The sequence below is a fragment of the Ictalurus furcatus genome, chromosome 9 (assembly GCF_023375685.1).
Source record: "Ictalurus furcatus strain D&B chromosome 9, Billie_1.0, whole genome shotgun sequence".
NCBI classification, from domain to species: Eukaryota; Metazoa; Chordata; class Actinopteri; order Siluriformes; family Ictaluridae; genus Ictalurus; species Ictalurus furcatus.
Genome location: NC_071263.1, coordinates 7,381,615 through 7,404,374, shown reverse-complemented (window position 1 = coordinate 7,404,374; position 22,760 = coordinate 7,381,615). Strand labels below are relative to the sequence as shown.

General features: G+C 39.5%; 3 protein-coding genes across 10 annotated transcripts in view; 1 reads left to right on the top strand and 2 right to left on the bottom strand.

Moving 5' to 3' along the window:
- Positions 1-5,815, bottom strand: part of strn3 (striatin, calmodulin binding protein 3) — a 40,794-nt gene extending 34,979 nt beyond the window's left edge. Inside the window, exon 1 of one of the 2 annotated variants that reach the window (XM_053632107.1) lies at positions 5,272-5,815. In XM_053632107.1, coding sequence (XP_053488082.1) covers positions 5,272-5,544 — 273 coding nt within the window. In that variant the 5' untranslated portion in view covers positions 5,545-5,815. The remainder of the gene's footprint in view (positions 1-5,271) is intronic. The other variant, XM_053632106.1, reaches the window with a different exon arrangement.
- Positions 4,611-15,814, top strand: ap4s1 (adaptor related protein complex 4 subunit sigma 1). The gene is made up of 6 exons (XM_053632112.1): positions 4,611-5,015; positions 6,204-6,346; positions 11,068-11,154; positions 11,308-11,376; positions 12,758-12,769; positions 15,019-15,814. The coding sequence occupies exons 2-6, from the start codon at positions 6,209-6,211 to the stop codon at positions 15,145-15,147; spliced, it is 435 nt and encodes a 144-aa protein (XP_053488087.1). The 5' UTR covers positions 4,611-5,015; positions 6,204-6,208; the 3' UTR covers positions 15,148-15,814.
- Positions 15,490-22,760, bottom strand: part of hectd1 (HECT domain containing 1) — a 51,828-nt gene continuing 44,557 nt past the window's right edge. For all 7 annotated transcript variants that reach the window (XM_053632095.1, XM_053632099.1, XM_053632097.1 and 4 more), the window contains 11 exons: positions 22,279-22,495; positions 21,881-21,963; positions 21,538-21,665; positions 21,093-21,294; positions 19,534-19,671; positions 18,793-19,397; positions 18,592-18,670; positions 17,434-17,527; positions 16,881-17,031; positions 16,604-16,748; positions 15,490-16,489 (listed from right to left, as the gene is read on the bottom strand). In XM_053632095.1, coding sequence (XP_053488070.1) covers positions 16,352-16,489; positions 16,604-16,748; positions 16,881-17,031; positions 17,434-17,527; positions 18,592-18,670; positions 18,793-19,397; positions 19,534-19,671; positions 21,093-21,294; positions 21,538-21,665; positions 21,881-21,963; positions 22,279-22,495 — 1,980 coding nt within the window. In that variant the 3' untranslated portion in view covers positions 15,490-16,351. The remainder of the gene's footprint in view (positions 16,490-16,603; positions 16,749-16,880; positions 17,032-17,433; positions 17,528-18,591; positions 18,671-18,792; positions 19,398-19,533; positions 19,672-21,092; positions 21,295-21,537; positions 21,666-21,880; positions 21,964-22,278; positions 22,496-22,760) is intronic.

Sequence of the window (22,760 nt, the reverse complement as noted above, 5' to 3'; positions counted from 1 at the left end):
CCCATTGATTCAGGACGATGGCACCGAAGGGAGAAAATGCTAACTCGTTTCCAGGTTCTGACATACAAAATGACGTCATCCCTGCGCCACTCTAAGGTGACTGGCTGTAAGTTTAGGAAGCACTTGATTTGATATGCAGTGGAGTTTTCTATGAGCAGAGGACGAATTTTAAACGTCAATATCGCAGTCAGTCATATTCATGTAATTGTGGGCAGTCAAAATCGTAATTTTGTGATGCTGCTAGCTTTAGCAGATACCCTGAGTCAACGACAATGACTTTCTTCAGTTTACTGTTTGTCAACGTTACCTTTTATTCCCAACATGACCTCATTCACCTTCAGACATCAGACAGAGGCGAAATCAAGTGATTGAGGAACAAAGTGTGTGTCCTTTGTACCTTAAAGTCCTTTAAGGCAGGGGGGCATTTTATATTAAACACCCTGAAGATCAAACTTTATAAAGTAGGGTTTCTTTACCACTGAAGCACGACAGTGCTGCACGATCACAACCTTATGTTTATATACAAAATGCTCCACTGTGTGTAAGGGGCAGGGGAAACCGTTGCGAGTTGCTTAAAAGGTTTAGTTTAATTTAAGTTTATTGTCATTACATGGTGTATTTGCACGCTTGTAGTGTAACTTCTGTCGTTTATTATAGCGGAAGTGATCTATTAGTAACAAGGCCGCACTGCTCCTCACTCGCAGTGTAGACGTAGTGATACACAGTGGGAGCACAAGTAAGATCTGTAATGTCTAATTAAAACACTACGATCAAAAGTAAAACAATATGCCTAAAGGCAGTGAGTAACAGAAACCACAAGGTGCAGTGAAAGTGAGCTACAAAAAATGTAAATTGAAATTAAAAGTAGAGAATATGTGAATTTGACTTTTATTTAATGTACATGCGTACTTCAAGGTCAGCGTGCTTTGCGACACTCAACGAACAGGTAATAATAGAGAGATCCAGGCAGTGGCACACAGACAAGATGAAATTTTAAAAAGTTTAGCAAGATGATTTTTTATTTACTGAAGTCAATTCAAAGGCAGTGTGTCTAGTTTGCAAGCAGTCAGTTGCTGTTTTGAAAGAGTACAATATCCGTCGTCATTATGAAACAAAACATTCTTCAGCTTTCTCAAAGTACAGCGGCGAGACGCGAAAACTGAAGGCTAACGAGCTACTTGCTAAACTTCGATCTGAGCAGAGCATGCTGCTGCGTCCTTCATCAGCTCAAGAAAGTGCCACACGGGCCAGCTATCAGATTTCCGAACTAATTGCTAAAAGTCGAAGAGCCTTCGCTACTGGAGAGTTCGTCAAAGAATGCCTTGCAGTGGCTGCAGAAGCAGTGTGCCCTTCTCAGATACGTATGTTCTCGCAAATAAGCTTGTCAAGGAATACTGTTATCAGACGCATAGAGGACATGGCACAAGACATCAGCGAGCAAATCAAGGCAAAAGCAGCTGCCTTTTCAATAGCTTGCGATGAGAGCACTTATATATCTGATTCCTCACAGCTGTTGGTATTTCTCCATGGAGTAAATGAAAATTTTGAAGTGACAAGAGCTGGCTGGCATTGAGACTCTTTCTGCTACTACTAAAAGAGAGGATCTTTTTTTTTTTTTTTTTTTTGCTGTTGAGAGTGTTGAAAAAGAATGAAATAAAGTGGGAGAATATGGCTGGCATTACAACTGATGGAGTCCCGGCGATGGTAGGGAGGAAATCTGGCCTTGCTACGTTGGTGTCTCAGAAAGTGAGTGAATGTGGGGGGAAATTAGTAAAGTAGCACTATATTTTACATCAAGAACAGCTATGTGCCAAATCCATCGGGCTTGTGGATGTGATGCATGACGTCAAAATTGTCAATGATATACGCTGCAAGGCGCTCTCTCACCGGCAGTTCAAGGTACTGTTGGATGAGATGGATGCCCAATAGAACCACCAGTAGGTTAGATGGCTGAGCCAAGGAAAAGTTCTCAGGAGATTTTTTGATCTGCACGACGAGATCAGAGCTTTTCAGGAAAGCAAGAATTGCAATATTCAAGTGCCCACAGATAAGAAATGGATTTCTGACCTGGTTTTCTTGGCGGACATCACAGAGCTGCTCAATGTTATCACAAAGCTTTTTTATCACAAAGCTTTTTGATCATGTCAGAGCCTTCAAACAAAAAACTACTGCTGCTCAGACGACATCTCTCCGCAGGTAACAGTCACAATTATAATATTCAGAAGATTTTTATGTGCAGTTATTATTATTATTATTATTATTATTATTATCATCATCATTATTATTATTATTAATACTTATATTTAGTTTGCATTTATATCTAGTGGTGTCAGCTTTTGTATTTTTTGTTAATCAAGCTGATAACATTTGTGTTAAAGTTCTCCTAAATTATCATGGATTAATTTCCTTCTTTTGTCAGTTACTTATTCTATTTGCCTCCCACTGTTTTTACATGCCTGCTTTTCTTTTCTTTCACTCCCAGTCTCACACTGTTCCAGTCTTTCTCTCTCATCCCCACATCCAGGAAATTTAGCCCATTTTCTCTGTCTTAAAGAGGCAGGCATGATGAAAGAAGGTACTCAAGTATGATGCTGTTCTCAGCAACCATATCCAGAGTTTGACAGTCACTTTGAGGACTTCAGACACAATGCTACTGACTGAGTTGTTTGCTCAAACCCTTCACCATCAGCGTGGACACAGTCAGTGATGATCTTCTGATGGAACTAATTGAGCTTCAGTGTGATTCAGAACTCAAACACAAGTTCAGGTCCCTTCCCTTGACAGACTTCTACAAATGTGTCCCAGCAAACAGGTACCCAAAGATATGCAAACAGATATAGGTAATTGATATTGCAGGCATATGGCTGTATTGCTTATAGCTTGAATAGCTGTATTAGGCATTGAACATGTTGTACTATAAATGGGATTGTTTCTATGTTGTCATTATACTAAAAGTTTCATTGAACTATAAAACTCTGAAAAGAAAACTGCATTAGTTAAGCAGATAACAGAATAATGTTTCCTATTTATTTATGTATTGGTAAATATGATGAAATCATAAATGAGGAGAACCATGGCAACTTTAATTTTAATATAATATATTTTGGTATAATGCAACATTTACTTTCGGCCCACGGAACTCAATCAAGTTCGATTTTTGGCCCTTCATAGGAAAAAGTTTTGGCACCTCTGGTCTAAAGGGAGAGCTACAGAGCTCAAAAAGGACGAGCTTTTTAAAAATGTATTAAATTTAGATTTTCTGGTCTGATTTGTAAAATGGCAACATAACATTAACAAGGTTCATGACAAAAAATGTCTAACCATGAAGTGACAGAAGTACGCATTTATTCTATGCTTCACGTTCAAAACCTGATGTTTCTCATCTGTTCAGAGTGGATATGTGCATCAGATTTAAAATAATAAACCATGGGAGCGGTTGGTTTTTACTTTTACGCAGAACAGATATGAATTTTGCAGGACAAAGAAACGCCACGCTCATTAATATGTGAATGTACATCGTGCTTATGTGGCATTTACAGACAACATATTTATCACATCAACTCATTCACCTTAGATAACTGATTTGTCCTGGCCAACGTCACTGGGGTGAAAATGACTAATTTCTTTATATTTTGGGAAATAAAACCAACCGAGTTTGTTCGAAAAGATTACACAGTCATCATCAAAAATAAAAACAGCAGGAGCTGGTGGAACTGGGATTAAAAATGGTCAGAGACACACCTCTATTTCAGTGGTAATGTGAAGCATTACTATCAAACAAAGCATAACACCTTCAAACGATCTTATTTATACACATCAATTAATCACTAATGGTTAAGCATTAAAAAAAAGCAATAACGTCACCACTCAATCATCTTAGTGGCCTTTGTAAGTAAGGAATTTAATGTGACTGGATCTTTACAAATTCTAGTTGTATATGCCTGTCTTAGACATTGTACTACAACTTAATTATTCAAGTGTTATGAGGTATGAAGTGGGGGTGCATTTCATTATAAATCATTCATAAATCATTCATTATAAATTATAAATCATACACTCCATGCTGTCTGCATTTAACTTAACAGTCACAGAATAATCAATCACTTTCTTGCATGTATTGACATGTCTACTGTAGTTACTGCATGCAAGACCCCTGTTACTGTCTGTGTTTGCTCTGTCTACATGTTGAATGATGATCTGCACCTGTGCTGCCCTCCCAAAAAAACGTTATATTATACTGTACAGAAGTGTAGTTACATGCATAACGACAAAAGTTGAACTGGACTCATTTAATGCAACACTGCAGCTTAAAGAAGAGGAAGCTGTACTAAAATGAGTTGTTTTTCCTGTTTTACATGTTGGTCACTAACATACTCCTCGGATCAGAAACATCTGAAATCTGAAGCTTTCTCTAACAAAACAGTAGAGACCACCCAGCTGGACGAATTTAAACATAATACAACTTTCTATAATACACGTTTACTTAATACTTATATTATATATATATATATATATATATATATATATATATATATATATATATAAAATGTTTAAATAGTTACTGTGACTTCACAGTGACTGTGAGATGAAAAGTAATAGAAGTACCCTAGCTGACAAACTTACAAGCTAATAAACTAACCTCATCCTTAAAGTAGGTAGAAGAGTTCACTGGGTTGGCTTTTTAAATAAAACTAGTCCTCTTATACAAAAGTTAAAAGATAAGTAACAGTTACGGCTATAAAACTGTGCTCGCACAGTATCCATTTATATAATCCGAAGAAAACCCATCTTTAAACAACCACTAGACTGTGTTAGCATGCTAGCTGAGTAAAGAGAGGAACCGTCCCGACGCCATGTTGACCAAAACAAAATGGCTGAACAGGAGATTAGTTGACAAAGTCAGCTGGCTGCAGTTATAGTTTCTACAGGCTGCTTTTCAGAGGCTAAGGCAATGCCATCATGTGATGTGTTGAACGTTTAACAAGAAGAGCTAAACTGCACGGTTAAATACACGGGTAAGGTGCACTGAAGGAACGAAGCCCATTTTCCTTGCTATGTTATTACTAATAAATCGCTGAGTGCTAAGCTAGGCCTTTTTACTAGTCCGCGTTACTTCACAGGCAGAGGCGCTCAAAGATAGTAACTATTACCAAGAACGACTGAATATATAATTATCTAAACGAGTCTCACTCTAACCAGCCAGTGCTAATGTGTCAGTGGATCTAGCTAGCTGGTTAGCATGTGTGCTAAAGCGGTGCTGCTATTCGATACCTGTAGTTCGGCCCTCTCGACTTCCCAGTGCGCTCTCTCCATCTCGAAGCGGGCCCACTCGTGCTGGATGTAGTGTAAAATCCCGGGGATCGTGTACTGCTGCGGCCTCGGCGCCTCGTCTTGCTGCTGTTGCCCCATCGCTGAGCCTCCAGCCCCGGCTAAATGAGCGTTAACGCTGTTGTTATTACCGTGCTGTGGCTGCTGCTGTCTCGCGGTGGCCATTCCTCCTCCTCCTCCTCCTCCTCCGCCGCCGCCGCCGGGGTGTTCATCCATTTTTGACAAAATTAGAAAAGTCCTGGTAAAAGATAGCCCCCAGGTAGCTAGAGTTATTCACAAATGTATTCCCTTTCACTATCTGCGTCGTAGTAAAACGTCACCGCGTCGACGGAATACGCAAACGGCGCGTCCCTCGGGCCGCACGATGCTGTGGCTTTCTGTGTCAGCGCCCGGATTTGCCGGCCGCCATTACTCCGATCCCTGGATGTGGATGTGAGGCTCCGTACTGAGAGAGGGAGAGTCGGAGCCGCGCTGCATGACGGGATGCGTCCAGGCTGCGTCCTAAACCCACATGCACTACCCTCCCTAACAGAATGTCACAACCCGTGGTGGCGTGCTGTTTTCACATGCTATGTAGTGCGGGAGTGTGCGGTTCTGGACGTGGCCTAAAGTCATCGAACTCCAGGAGCCACTTCCAAATACAGAACTCGTGCGTAAGTGGGAGTTTATAGATGACGGGATGTCCACAAACTCTCCGTGAATGCGGTGTAGAAAAATACACGTTTAGTGCCCAGGAAAACAATCAAATCAGCACAGTAAAGGTTATACTTTTCTAAATGGTTTGTTCTGGTATATTTTAGAGACTGATATTTTTATCTTCTTTCTTTATTTCCCATTTATTTAATGTAATTTATTTGCATTATTGCTCTCCTAAGTGATCATGATCAAGTTCCTGCTGATGGTGAATAAGCAGGGCCAGACCCGCCTGTCTAAGCATTATGAGCATGTGGACACGGGGAAGAGAGCTGCTCTGGAGGCCGATGTGGTCAAGGCCTGTCTGTTCAGGAAGAAAGACGAGGTCAGTTCACCGCTTTCATTTCTCATTCATTTTCCCACCACTGAATGAGAGCGGTACTGTATAATAACACAATTAATTGTTTTCATATTAGACTACACACATTAAATAAGTAGTGTTTTTCTCTCATTCTCTCACTTTCTCTGAAATGTCTCGTCTCCAGTGTCTACACTGACTGGTTTATATATATAAGTACACAAGAAGTTTAGGTTTAAAACTATATATCCAGACTGCATTCAATCATAACTGCAACAAAAATTAAGAAAATATTATAAAGTGTGTTTAGGAGACATTTAATGAATATTTTTGGAAGGAGTCCCTGGTGTCAGTGCTTTGTAACAGTTAGCACTGAACTTTAAAGACTGTATCCTGTTTGTTCAGGCCCTTTCCTGGTGTAGGTACACGCGTCTACAGTCTACTACTGTGACTACTGTGCAAAAATAGCTTTCATATAAATAACTAGCGACAATTGCATGTCATCTTTCAAAGTAATGTTCTCTATCTGTATATAAAATTTGAGTGTTCTCTGCCTCATTGTTGTGGAGCACTGAATAGCTGAACAGACGTTATTAAGCCTTGTTGGGACTTGTTTATAGCCTGCCTGAACTCCCGACATAATGTTGCCAAGTATTTTGGACATCACAAACCAAATATTATTATCATCAAAAAAATGTTTCAATAAGGCTACAAGAAAATAAAAAGTAAAACAAAAAAGTTACATCATAGTTTATTTAGTTTGCTTATTAAAATGAAACATTTTAAACCATGAACCATTTTGGTACATGTCTCTCCTATCATTGTGTTCAGTGCTTAAATTTTGGGACAGTAAAACTTCAATTGAAATAGTTAAATAATAATAATAATAATAACTGAAATAACAACTGAAAATGACTCTAGATTTAGAATCGTTTTTTATTTACTCAGAGTTTTAGATTTAAGTCTGTAGTATCACACAGGCACCTTGAGACATTAAGCAGCGAGCCACTCCGTAGTGAAAGTGAAGGCAGCCCAGTTTACCAGAACACTCTATGCCTATATACCCTCCAGATCTGCACCTTTAATTAAGAAAAAAAAATTAACAAAATTCTTGAATAAACAAATAGGTTTTCAGCCTAGACTTCAATATTGAGACTGTGTCTGAGTCCCAAACGCTAATTGGAAAGCTGTTCTGTAGCTGTGGGGCTAAGAAAAAGATCTGTCCCCTGCTTTAGCCTTCACTATTTTAGGTACCAACAAAGAGCCTGCACCTTTTGATCAAAATAGGTGTGGTGAACAATAAAAGACCAAAAGTTCACTCAGGTACTGTGGAGAGAGAACATTCAGTCATTAGTAATTTTGTGCAAAATTGTACTGCAGTGTAGATAAAATAGGGGTGATGTGCTCAAATCTTCTAGTTCTATTGAGGACTCTGGCTGCTACATTCTGGACTAACTGGAGCTTGTTTATGCACCTACTGAAACATCCAGACAGCTAGGCATTACAATAGTCCAATGTAGAGGTAACAAAATCATGACCTATTATTTCTGCATTACTTCTACACACATTACTCTACACACTACTAATATATATGTGTGTGTGTGTGTGTGTGTGTGTATATATGTATGTGTATATATATATATATATATATATATATATATATATATATATATATATATATATAATGAGAGAGAGATATGTCTGAGATGAAAAAGGTTATCTTAATAATATTATCAATGTCAATTATTACACCAATATTTCCCAACAGAAATATTTTTGTCTTGTCAGAATTAAGTACAAAGAAGTTACTCAGGATCCAGTGTGTAATATATAATAATAATAATAACAACAATAATAATAATAATAATAAATAAAAACAGTGTGTTCTTTACACATTCTTCAACTTTATTAAGCAGGGGCCAGTCATCTGGCTTTGTTTAAACATATATCAATGGAAGCTAATACCATGTTTATGAATAATTGTAACCAGTGGTAGCATATATAGATAAAACAGCCAGACACCAAACACCCAAACTCCATTTTCTAGTCTATCTAGAGTAACAAAAGCAATGAGACACAACCCCAATCGGCGGCCAGTAGTAGGTCATTTACTTCTTTAACTAGTGCTGTCTGTAATGAGATGTCACGATTGGAGGGGGAGACGGATGCAAGTGCAGATTAGGTTACAATACAAACAAAACACGCTCTATAGAACTTGTGGAAAAACACTAAGGGAAAGACTAACTGGAAAACAAAGACCATAAACACAGCAACAGAGACAACGGCAAAGAAAGACAAACGTAAGACAAGTAAGTAAGTAAATAAATTTTATTTATAAAGCACATTTAACACAGCGAAGCTGACCAAAGTGCTGAACAGAGTCAAGAAAAGTAAAATAGAAAACAGAATAAAACCAAATAAAGACAGACCATAGACAATAGTAAAAATTTGATTAAAACGCCTGGGAGAAGAGACGTTTTCAGCCTCTTTTTAAAAGTGGTAATTGAAGGTGCAAGGTGGATGTCCAGTGGCAATTGATTCCATAAATGAGGGGCGGAAACTGAAAAAGCTCTATCCCCCTTTGTTTTTAACCAGGATCAAGGGACATGCAAAAGAAATCTATCAGAAGATCTTAGAAGTCTGTTAGATGAATGTGGTATAAGAAGATCTTTGAGAGAGGAAGGAGCTTGATCATTAAGAGTTTTAAAGACAAACAACAGAATCTTAAACTGAATCCTAAAATGGACCGGGAGCCAATGGAGCGATGCTAAAATTGGGGTGACACACTCATATTTCTTTGCCTTGGTCAGCAGTCTTGCATTCTGAACCATCTGGAGACGTGCAAGAGATGACCGAGGAAGACCCAAGTACAATGAATTACAATAATCTAAGCGCAATGTGATAAAAGCATGAATAACCTTGTCCAAATCTTGGAAAGACAAAAATGTTTTAAGTTTAGAAATGATCCATAGTTGATAAAAACTATTCTTTACGACCGAATTTATTTGCTTGGTTAAGCATAATTCTGAGTCCAGGATGATACCAAGGTTCCTAACCTAGGAAGAAATTGAGGAGAAATGGTTACAAAGCTCATTTGTGAGCCCATCTCTCAATCTCAGTTGACCAAAAACAATTATTTCGGTTTTGTCTTCATTAAGTTGGAGGAAATTATTTGTTAACCATTTTTAAATGTCGTCCAGACCGTCCAACAATGGCTGAATGGAGTCACCAGCTTTCAATGGTATGTACAACTGGGTATCATCAGCATATAAATGAAAAGAGACATTGTGTGCCATAATAATATTCCCCAACAGACTCATATATAAGTTAAAAAGAAGTGGGCCCAGAATGGAGCCTTGAGGTACACCACTAATAATAGAAGCAGAAGATGAGGAGAAATTACCCAACACTACCAAAAAGGACCTGTCTTTAAGATATGAGCTGAACCATTGTAGGGCAGTACCCTTGATACCAAACAGATCCTGTAAGTGCCAAAGAAGTATATTATGGTCTACAGTATCAAAGGCAGCTGTAAGCTCTAGTAGCATCAACAAGGAGGAGGTGGAGTAATGGAAGACAAGGAGTGCCGTGCCGTGCAACCTGTGGCTATATACACGAGTGCTCGTTAACAAGAAAGTGAATCAGGTGCAGGTGGTCATGTGACTGTGATGTAGTGAGGTCCAGTGACTGCTGGGAACTGTAGTTCAAAGCTCCTTCTCTGATACATGACATGAGGTAATAATCTAGAGATAGATTCAGACTTGGGTAGTATCACTGTTTTTCTATATTTAATCCAAATGTTACTATCAAATGAAAAAAAAAAAAAAAATCAAGCGTGTGTCTCCCATAACGAATGGATCCATTTATGTTCAAATTAACTTGTACTTGTCTAGAATGGACCCAAATGCTGTTCTCAGAGGATTTTGTGGATTATCAAAATGACTATTAAAGTCTCCAACAATTACTGCTTTGTTTACAGAAACAACCAGGTGCGAGACAAAATCTGCAAATTCATGTGAAAATTCAGAATTCATCCCTGGGGTCTTATAAATACTAATTATTGGAAACGACCGAATAGACTTATTTTTTGTTGCTACTTATGTTATGTTAGTATAAAGGACATGTCCAGTTTTTCGTGTGATCCCTAGAATATCATTATAAATAATTGCGACACCTCCTCCTACATTCTCCTTTGGTCTAACCACGTTTATGTTAAACACAGTATATTAAATCCCTGATCAGTAAATAATACAATAAACGTAAGAGATCTGATATTTAGCCGTCTTAACTTCAGATCAAATGTGCTGACTGGGCATTCAATATGATCTACTTTTATGTAAATTTGGTTACTAAAACAAACTTTCTAAGTATTTCCACATTATTGTTTTGGGTTTGGAGTAGAACTTTTAGAATGAGAATTTTTAGAAACAAACATTATGACTTTATTAGATGTTGATGTTAGTTAGGATGTTAGTTGAAAGTCTGTAAATTTAAACAGTAAACCTGATTTGCAATGGGGGTTGAATAATTTTGATTGCAACTGTGATTTACATATAATATAAGTGCTATATTGTTAAAGTTGCTGTTAAATTAGAAAGAAAAAACAAATATCATTCCTACTGGAGTAACATTGGAAATGACCACCTATTTCCGGCAAAGCCATGCGTCAGTAATTTGCGATGAAAAACAATAATTTTTATGAGGCCTGCTGCACTGTGGAAATTTTTACCTAACCTCTCCTTTTTCAGTGCTCATTTGTGGAGTATAAGGACTACAAACTGGTGTATCGGCAGTATGCAGCTCTTTTCATTGTAGTTGGCATCACTGACAACGAAGTGAGTTATTCGGCCAAATGGTGTTACAGATGTCCTGTACTTTTGATCATAATAAATATTTGCAAAATAAACATTTGCTGATATTTTGTTATTAACCCTCACTTGCAGCAGCTGTAGAAATAAAACTTAATCAGTATTTTTTCCTTTACACAGAATGAACTCTCCATTTATGAGCTCGTCCACAACTTTATTGAAGTGCTTGACAAGTACTTCAGTCGTGTGGTAAGTGCAAGCTGAACCCTTTTATTAAGATTTATCTGGGGTGCGTTTCTTGATGATAATTAATCCTATTGAATAACGAACAACTCAACAAAAAGCTTACCTTATAAGTATACAAGCCTGTTTTGTGAGCGTTTCCCAAATGCTGTTAATGACTGCTGTTATAGGAACATTATCAAGGGCAAGGTATTGTGATACAGCCCTATGCAAAGAGTTACTGCTACCGTGCCAAAGTGGATGAACTTCCAATAACGGCACATTTGACATGTATTTTATCTGTTGGACACTGTTGGAATATTGTACACTTGGGTATTTTCTTGGTGTACTGTGATCTTATAATTCACAGTTTATGATGGAGGTTGTGCTCCCACTGTCGTTTGGGGTTGCCCCCCTCTATCTCTTTTGACTAGGACGTGCAATATTCTGATCTTACATCTTCTTGTCCTCCTGGCCTTCTACATTAGGCAGGTGTGTTGGTTTTCCCCTCTCTGGCGTTCTCCTAAGGTTTGTCCAGGAGTCTAAATCTCATTTTGCAATTGCATATTGCTCTGTCCATCATGCTATGAGTCCTAATGTTCCACAGCTATAGACTGTGACTGAGCAACTGATAGTAGCTAATACGTAGAGAGGGAAGCCACGCACACATGATGAGACAATTACAGTGGTATACAATGTTATAACAACTACCTGTTGAAAAGGATTCAGTATGTAGTGTCTGTGTCACTGAATTTACTCGTGGTATAGCACTCCTTAGCTTCTCCTGAACCCAACCAAATTGGGTAATTATTTTACCCCCTGGATGGCCTATATGAGGGGTATGTTCTCACAGCTTGAAATAAGTCCTGCCACCCCAGGTGCCTCCCCAACCCTGACCTCTCATCACGTCTTTGAGAGCACTGTTACTCAGCGCTAATTTATTCAGACTTAAATCATGAAATAAATAATCTCTAACTTGAGTTATTATACTTCCTTCATAGAGAATCTCTGCTGTAATACCGTAATGTTGTGTGGGCTATTTATTGTGTAGTAAGGAACAAATAAAGTAATCAGTGTCTAATAAATTGAGCATCTGGGCATAACCAATATTCCCGTATATTTTATTTGAATAATCAACATTCATACCAATTTAATAATTGCATATGGCATAACTGGGCAACACATTGGCCAAATAACTTTATTTTCAATTTGGAAACATGGGAATTAAAAAACTTCCTCAAACTACAAAGTATTATTACAAAAACAAAAAAGACGTTAACTCGAAAATTCTTAAGAGCAAGTTAACAAACTACTAGCATTATGAACCTTTCGGGAAACGCACTCCTGTTAATTCATGTTAAAGCAACACGATTTGTGTCACTGACAATCTGTTTTTTTTCCTTTTCAGAGTGAATTAGATGTATCCTTTATATAATTAATTTGCAGCCAACACCATGGATTTTGTCCCTCTGAGACATTATGTATTGCATGTGACAGCTGCATGTGTGCACATTACAAGCCTCATTGATACTTTCATTAGCCAGCTTGTTATTAAATAAATACATGATGGTTTTATTTAGTGAAAGCAACATATGTTCACTCAGTAAATGATAACCAAGTTGCAGATTTTATTATTATACAAGGTGTTGGTGGTTAAGAGATGACAACAGTTATCATTTTAGCATTCGAATTAACTGTACACAGTGTCATCATAAAAAAGGTAATACATGGAGCTCTTAAACACCTTAAATAATGTGTTGTGTATTAAAAGTTAGTATTTGTTCTTGGTACCATGCATGTCATTCAAAGTGAACTTAATTGTGTATAGTAAAATACACAGTAATTTATGTATTTAGGATGATGATGCACAGTTCCTCTTAATGCTTAGTCAGTAAATGTACTAAATGATGTATAGTGGTGCTTGAAAATCTGAAGAAAACATCATCAGATTTTCACACAAGTCCTAAAAAGTATATAAAGAGAACCCAGTTAAACAAATGAGACAAAAATATTATACTTGTTCATTTTACTTATTGAGGAAAATAATCCAGTATTACATATGTGAGTGGCAAAAGTATGTGAACCTTTGCTTTCAGCATCTGGTGTGACCCCCTTGTGCAGCAATAACTGCAACTAAATGTCTGAAGACTTGGAGGAATTTTTGCCCATTCCTCAGGACAGAACAGCTTCAACTCTGGGATGTTGGTGGGTTTCCTCACATCAACTGCTTGTTTCAGGTCCTTCCACAACATTTCTAGTGGATTAAGGTCAGCACTATGACTTGGCCATTCCTAAACATTAACTTTATTCTTCTTTAACCATTCTTTAGTAGAACGACTTGTGTGCTTAGGGCCGTTGTCTTGCTGCATGACCCACTTTCTCTTGAGATTCAGTTCTTGGACAGATGTCCTGACAGTTTTCTTTAGAATTCACGGGTATAATTCACAATTCATCCTAGCCCAGATGCAGCAGAACAGGACCAAACCATGACACTACCACCACCATGTTTCACACATGGGATAAGGTTCTTATGCTGGAATGATGTGTTTTCCTTTCTGCAAACATCCCACTTCTCATTTAAACCAAAAAGTTCTATTTTGGTCTCATCCATCCATCCACAAAACATTTTTCCAGTATCCTTCTGTCTTGTCCATGTGATCTTTAGCAACTGTTGAAGGGCAGCAATGTTCTTTTTTCACAGCATCCGCTTTCTCCTTCATCCCTATCATGCACACCATTGTTGTTCAGTGTTCTCCTGATGGTGGACTCATGAACATTAGCCAATGTGAGAGAGGACTTTAGTTGCTTAGAAGTTACCCTGGTTCCTTTGCGACCTCATGGACTATTCCTCGTCTTGCTATTGGAGTGCTCTTGGTTGGTCGAGCACTCCTGGGGAGGGGAACAATGGTCTTGCATTTCCTTCATCTGTACACAATGTGTCTGAGTGTGGATGGGTGGAGTCCAAACTCTAGAGATGGTTTTAAGCTTTTCCAGCCTGATGAGCATCAACTCAGAAAAAGAGGTCCTCAGTAATCTCCTTTGTTCATGCCATGATACACTTCACAAACATGTGAAGTGAAGATCAGACTTTGATAGATCCCTGTTCTTTAAATAAAACCGGGTGCTCACTCATACCTGATTGTCATCCCATCGATTGAAAACACCTGACTCAATCCATCCATCCTTCTTCAGGGTCACGGGGAACCTGGAGCCTATCCCAGGGAGAACGGGGCACAAGGCAGGGTGCCAATGCATCACAGGGCACACACTACAGATACTTTGGACATGCCAATCAGCCTACCATTCTTTGGACTGGGGGAGGAAACCCCCGCAGCACAGGGAGAACATGCAAACTCCGCACACACAGGGTCACCCTGGAGGTGTGAGGCGAACATGCTAACCACTAAGCCACCGTGTGCCCCACCTGACTCAATTTCACTACCAAATTAACTGCTAATCCTAGAGGTTCACATACTTTTGCCACTCCACGGGTATGTAATATATTAGTATTTTCCTCCATAAATAAATGACCAAGTATAATATTTTTGTCTCATCTGTTTAATTGGGTTCTCTTTGCCTACTTTTTAAATCTGATGATGTTTTAGGTCATGTTTATGCAGAAATACAATTCAGCAGAAACAGATCTATTGTTCCTTAATTCCAAAGCAGATAATGTTTAATTTGGACAAAGTACACATCATTCTTGATGAGATGATCTTAAACGGACACATCGTGGAGACCAACAAGAACCGCATACTTGCACCACTGCTGGCCTTAGACAAGATGGCAGAAGGATGAATGAAGGAGCTGCACTTAGGAAGCATGAACTGTATGATCAGGAACATGCACTGTTAAATATTCAGTAATGATTTCCTCATTGTGTTGGTATTTAGAAATAGTGGCTTTAACTACAGTCAAGACATTTTATTAGGTAGAGTATACGATAGGGGCTGACAAATTGTGCACAGCAACAGCACCTCTGTACCCTATCCATCGCATCATTAGCCCGCACATTTGAACTGTATTTGTTCATAGAACACGCTAAACATTACATGGTTCTATGTGTTCATGAAACTTGACAACAACTCAAAGCTTATGACTAAAATACAAGCACCTGAATGGAACACACAGCACTAATCATACTTTGCAAACATTTTAATGATTATTTTGGAGCATACACATTTGAAAATATTTGTTTACTTCAAACTGCAACTTGTGTTAAATAAATGTTTATAATATACAAAGAAAATACAAGGAGAAGCATAGCTTTTCATTTTTTCCTTTTCCAAATGTGCCTTGCACACAACCAGTGTTTTTGTCTCTATAGCTTTATTGTAAAATTACACAAATGCACTCAGGGAGTCTGATAATTTTAGCAGGGTGATGAATATTTGAAACATACACAGTAACAGCTAGGAGATGAAGAAAAGAAAATAGAAGAGGAAGTAAGTGGGGAAAAACAGCATATGGATGGATGTTGCTCGCAAAACAAAAACAAGGGGGGAAAAAACTAATATTTCAAACAAGGCAAGCACTAATAAAACTTAAAACCAGGGGGAAAAAAAAAATGTCCAAACACTTGACAGTTAGCTCTACAGAAGCAGGTGCTTGCGTGCTCCTCTTGGGGAAACGGGGCTGGTGTGTGTACAGTCATCTGAAAAGAAAACCTATGCTGAACTTTAGACACGCTTTCGGAGCTGGGGTGTGAGAGTAAACGGAGGAGAACTGCCCTTGGCTACTAGCGGCTCAAGTCCTTAATGCAGTGCAGTCCCACCAAGAAGTTTAAAATGGGGTAACATGGGCTGCAGACATGACCTTAATCTGTTTCAGTAGCTAGTGGAGCTGAGATGGGCTTCCTTTCGCTTACATATGTAAACGTAGGCTCTTTTGACAAAGGAGAGAAAATCATGGGCGAGCACAGCTTTTGTATTTTTTTTTTCTGCAACAAAACACGACAGGCTTCATCAACACATGTAGTTGGTCATCGGTGCAGGGAGCATGCTCAGTTCAGGTGGAAGCCCTTTTCCATGGTGGCGGCGAGGAGGCGCTCTCGCATGATCTCCTCAGAGGAATACTCTGGCAACTTCAGATAGTGCACACACGTGTTTACGGAGGGGTAGCTGGCATCAGTCGCATCCACCTATGGGTGGAATTAAGCACATACGACTGACTGAAGTAATCGGGAAAAATAAAGGTTGTTTTGAACATCGTTCATTTGAATGCAATTCATTTTAAAGAATATTCAGTGCCATACCTTGCGGACAATTGTGAGACGGGGATGCAAGTTGGCGAGACCACCAGGGGGCAGAGTTGAGCAGCCTGTTGTGAATTGGAGGAAGGCTTTCCTCTCGTCTGAGCACATTCCACACAGCACTCGCACAAAACGAAGGAAACCAGGACTGCATGGGTAGTTGAACAGAAAAGCAGGGTGTTACAAACACTGTTTGCATTTGAAATATATTAATGTATGATCAGTTTGTTAAATTGTATGGATTTCTCATAACACCATAAACTAAGGAAGCGGCGCACACCTGTCCCGAGTGTAGCCCAGTTTGGGCTCAGTGTAGTTGACAATGTCTTCAGCTGTCCAGGATGGAGACTGGTTCCCACACAGGATCATCTGGACTTCTTTATGACTGAATGAACTCAGCTTCTCCATAAGGAACACTCTGTTAAAGCCCTCTGCACAAAACCACACACACACCACGACACAGCCATTTAGCAATGCATGATAAAAGTCTGTACATATACTGGAATAGCATAAAAATACAGAGATGTGGTATGAAGGTTTAGAAATTGGCAAAAAACAAAACAAAAAGGTGTTATGTAATGCGTTTATATCATCTTTTGGTAAAAAGAGAACCACTAGATTAAATGTGAAGATCATCCAACAAATCCCTTGCCATTTTTCCTGGTCACCATTATCTCTTGATTTACCTTCTATTTGACCTTAAAGCAGAGCTACAAATCAGGACAATGCATAAACTGTTATTTTGTTTTGTGCTCTCAGGTCCTCAATCTTATCCGGAACATCAGAAACCAGGTTCGTGTAATGAAACACTGCATACATCGAAGACCTCTTACCTCTGAAGGCTTCCATTTGCTTCTGTATCCCAGTGTGCATACAGAAGTCAAACATTAACTCCACATACTCTTCTGCATTGTCCAAGGTCACCATCTAATAAACACACACACAGTTTCTAGTTCAGATATGCCAAACAGACCCATATGGAGTTCCCGACAAAGTCCAAAGCTGCCTGGCAGAATCCATCACGTGGTCCCATTTGCATGCACCCATGTTACAGAGTAAGCATACCACTGCTACATATTTAGTAGCAAGCTAGCTACATAAAATTAGTGTTCTGGCTAAAATACAAGTGCTTTCTGAAGGAGAAAATCTTCTCTCTGTTATAATCTCAACATGCTGCTCGTGCAGTTCTTCGAAGTGAGATTACAAGCGGTCCATCATCTTAGATAGCTTGCAATAATCGCGCTCAAAGACGACCGAAATGCCACTGCATTCGGGAACCAAATCTTCAACGAGTTCTCTGCTTGCTTTCTCGTGCTCACCCTGCCTGCTCAGTCTCATGGCAAATGCCATGCTGCTATGATTCATGTCCTCTGTGCGTAGGAAGCTTCAAAAGGAAGAAGTTACAGAGAGCTGATGCTTCTGCTCTCTGCCTCTTGTTAACTTCAGTGCCTTTATTAATTTAATTGACTTTAATGGAGCCTCGACTATGTGCTCATTGCATAAATGATTTAGCAAAATAACTAAAAATTCAATACATCATTTCATATTTCAATATACAGGGCATTTTATTTGGCTACTGAGCAGTCTCTGTTTCCAGACAACAGTTTTGTAAACCAAGTGGGACGCCATCAACATGATCACTCTTTAGCACAGGGGTGTCCAATCTTATCCGCAACGGGCAGGTGTTGGTGTAGGTTTTCATTCAAATCAAGCAGGAGCCACACCTGATTCCACCTGTTTAATCAGTTGAGCTCAGCTTTCAGTAGACTTGGGTGTGGCTTCTGCTTTAGCGGAACATAAACCTGCACCCACGCCGGCCCTTATCCGAAAAAGATTGGACACCCCTGATTTAGCATCACCATGTGGCCCAGATTTCCACTGAACACCTCCAAAGATTTCAAAAATCATTTATCCTTTAAACTAATTCAAATCATACAAATCTACCAAAACAAAATCACTCAAATCCTTCCTCTTTTAACACAATAACCTACCTCATCCTCTCCATTGGGTTTAAGGTCCACTGCTGAGAAGCCATGCACTTTGGATGAAGGACAGAACTGGAAATTTAATCTACAAACAAAAACAAGCACATTACAGTAACTTTTACACCAAAGACATTTCATAATATACAGAACATGTGACCGAACAATAAAAGCAGAGTTCTTAAGTAATTTCTGACATTCATAGCTCACCCCAGATCTTCTATGCTCAGTGGTGGGCCTGAGCCAACTGGGTTCTTGAGCATGAGACACTGTAGTCGTGTGTTCTTCTCATCCTCTGAGAGGCTCTTATTGCCCAGTATCTGCCTCCTCTTTACCGCCAGCGCCTTCATCTCCTTGAGGAAGCGCGCTCTGTGAGGGTTTACCAGCTCAAAGTCATCCCAGGTTAGGATGCCATGATACCAGGCAGGTGGTTTTGGCTTTGGTGGGTCCAAAATGAACTCGGATTTAGAGTCCTCATCAAAGCTGCCCAACAAATACGGTTCTTCCTCAGTGGAGGCTTCGGAGTGGATGTCAGAAAAAAAGTGGCGGTCTGAATCGGAGCGCGTCTCATACAAAAGTTTGCTCATGTTGCTCTTGATGTCACCCATGCAGAGCAGCTTGAAGAAAGGTTGGGAGACAGGCAGGTCCACCAGCCGGTTGTCCTGTATACACTTGGCCAGGAAGATGCCCAAGAAGAGGAAGAGCTTGGCAATGCGCTCCAGCTCATCACTATCCTGAGGGAAGGGTGCAGGGAAAAGGCCACACGAGCGCTGTACATAATAGCCTGGTGGTTTCAGGCCACCGCCAAGATCCACCTGACCAGCACAAAAAAAACACAACAAAAAAAACAACAACTTTGCCTTAAAAATGAGTATTAGCGATTCTGGAATCAGAGGTTAAATTCAGCACCAAACATGTAAAAGTTAAAAATTAACAGAGGAGAGAACTGACTTGGCGTGACTCATCATCTGGAAAATCGTCATCACAGAGCCAGATCCCCAATGAGGTCCGCTGGAACTCAGCTGCCACAAGGGCATAGAACTCTAGAGTGGGACCCAAACCAGTGCCTTCTTCTCCCTGGAACTCCACCTGCAGGAAACACCACAATAAATAAAGTTACAGCTTGATACTGCCATTTTATTTTCAAAGCCAAGCATATGACACGTTTGTTGCTTTTGATGGGGTAACATTGTAAATGCAGACAGTTGACAAATTAAAGGAAAAGGTAACTTAAAAAGAGTTTTAGTACTGTCATGGTCCAATGCACCTTGGTATACATTATACAAGTGTCTGGAACTGTACTAGAGGGATCATTTCCCCCCAAAGATGTTCCCTCAGATGGTGGTGAGGGATATTTTGATGGTAGTGTTGAGCAGTACCTAGCTATTGCACTGGTTCAAAATCTCCCATTAATGTTTAACTGGGTAAAGATCAATTTCTAAATTTGTGCAAATAACCACCAGTATGCACAGTAAAATTGGTATTTATGGCCATTGATAAATGCCACATAATTCTAAATTGGATCTGCTTGTGCCTGGCCACACTCATTTGCACAGAGGAACCCCGTTCAGTGATCTGGTCGTGGAACTGCTTGTTACGGACAACACTAAGAATGTCAAATGGTCTAAGATGAACTTCACCACCACTGAAGTAGAGATCCTGTTGCAGGGAGGGAGGGAGGGTGGGAGGGTGGGTAGGTAGGTAGGTAGGTAGATAATTAGTGAGAATAATCTATCTATCTATCTAAGTCTTGGTCAATGCCCACCCACCAGTTAGGTCTCCCCATCATACGACAGCTGCCAAACAGGGAGGGTGAAGCCCAACACATGCTTCGTCCGAGAAATGTGAAACCAGCCACCCACATCTTTTCAAACTGCTGCTCATGTTGCATCACGGGGGCGGTGTAACACATTTAAAGGAAAGCGTTATCTGTCCACTTCCACATGCACAAGCTCACAGACTCCCACGAGTGATGCTGTGATTGACAGGAGAGAGTATGCCATACCTCCCACCTAGAGAACACGCCAATTTTGCTCTGTTGGCTCCTGGCCACAGATCATTGTGTTAGCGTCGGGATTCCAACTCTGAATCTCTGGATGATAGGGGCCTTTGTGTTGTGCCACTCAGGAGCCATCAGGCATGAAACTGTCACTTTTTTCCACTGCTGTTTTTTGAAATATGATATATTGTAGCATGAGTGATATGAATGTAGTTGGTGGTGAAATGCCAAACCTGTGCATCTTACAAGCACCAAAATCAATATCTCTCTCAGCTTTGTTGATATGATTGACTCAGTTTATCACTTTTTTTTTCCTTTTTTTTTTTTTTAAAAACACTACAGGTTTATTTGCATTGACCCTTCCAACAAAGAGGATTTACAGACCCAAACCATGACTGCAAAATGCCCCCACCAGTTTTTCCTTTAATCCATCGCCCATCTTTAACATGACAACTGGTTGAAACTGTGGTCATTTTAGGAGTTGTTTGTTAGTGCACTGGCTTCTCTCTACCTCGAGTACAGACTTCCTGTCAGCATGGATGTGCATGACACTCTCGGCCCACTCCATCATGCTCTCTCCACGCGGTACTTTGACGCGCTCGTGTTTGAGGCGGCCAACCCGGAACTCCCCTGGTTCATCTCGCCTCACTGTAGTGGATGGTCGTGTGCGCTCCATGGTTGCCTCCCTCCGGTTTTGGAGCCACACTATTGCCCTTTGTTCCAAACACACATACACAGCATATTCACTTTACAGTTCTGTTTGAATCCTTTTAATTCTGTGCAATTTTATACACCCTATACCATGATGGAACATTGTCAATGTTATGTTAATGTTATCATTTCAGCTGAGCATAAGTATTAGGACAAATAAGGCTAATATATAGTTGAAAAAAGTTTAACACAAAATTGTTTTACTTCTAAGATCTCTATTGGGCTAATATTAAAAACCTACAGACCTGGAGGCTCCAAATGCAGTGCAGGTGAAGAAAAGCTGCCGCGTCTCAAAAGGGATAAGGAAAGGGCACTTGCTGGTTAACTGTTCACACCAATCTGGAAGCGCACCACTGGCCAAGGCCAAAGGCTCCTGGAGAGACAAAAATAACTAAATAAATAGAATTTTTTTTTTTTTTTTAACGGCACGTTGAATATTACTTCATGTCTTTATTGATATAATTATATTTGAATATAGAGAACACTTTACAAAAATGTATGCTCTTTTAAATTCTGTAAATCTTTTCAGAAGGTGGTCATGTCCATGGTGTCGGCTATTTACTCAATTCATAATACTCTGACTATTACCTCAATCTGTTGCAGAATTTTGGTTGTAATTTTTTTGCTGGTGAACTCCTCAGGTGATGCATTGAACTGTAGATCATCCAAATCTATGTAAAAGATTTTCAAATAAATAAAGTACTCTACTTAAAAAAATATATAAATAAATAAATAATAATAATAATAATCTTGCCTTATCCTTATAAGCAGAATTTAAACACATTTTTCCTTCATGCACAGTTTACTGAAATTTAAAATATGCTTACATCATTATTTGGGGATTTTTTTAATGCAATTTTATGAATCCACTCTGTATTGAAATCCCCATTTACAAGAAACAAAAATCTCTTTAGTACTGGACCACACTAAAAGATCTGTGTACAATGCTGCTATTGTACTCCTTTGGTGATGGAAATAGGGCTTACCCTCCTGCAGTGTACGGCCAGTGTACGCTGGCTCTCCTCCAATAATGAAGAGGATACGCAGCAGTTGCAGCACATCCTCAACACCACAGGCGCTCTGGGCTGAGCCAGCTTTGGCCTGTGGCTGCTCACGTGTGCCACTTAAGATGTCGCAACTCTGCGTGACTGCCAGAGAGCCTGACCCGAGACCTGAAGACCTGCAGCCCCGTTCACAGAAATCCTGAAGTGGAGGCAAAAAAAACCAAACAAACAAAAAAACACAACAATAAATCACACAGAGTAACGGCACAGAGATCAGCAGTCGATCTCCCCCACCTATTACAGTCTAACAGCTGACACTAAACCAGGGATACCAGGTTCCTCAAAATAGGAAAAATACGACTTATAACTAAAAAACAAAAATGAACCAAAAAGATAATGCAGCTCAAGCCTAGAAATGTTTTACAATACATTTACACAGATTAAAATGTTATGAAGACAGATAC

Coding starts and splice junctions, on each gene's coding strand:
- ap4s1 (XM_053632112.1), top strand. CDS start 6,209: ATGATCAAGTTCCTGCTGATGGTGAATAAGCAGGGCCAGACCCGCCTG. Junction 6,347..11,067: donor TGTTCAGGAAGAAAGACGAG/GTCAGTTCACCG, acceptor CTCCTTTTTCAG/TGCTCATTTGTGGAGTATAA. Junction 11,155..11,307: donor TTGGCATCACTGACAACGAA/GTGAGTTATTCG, acceptor TCCTTTACACAG/AATGAACTCTCCATTTATGA.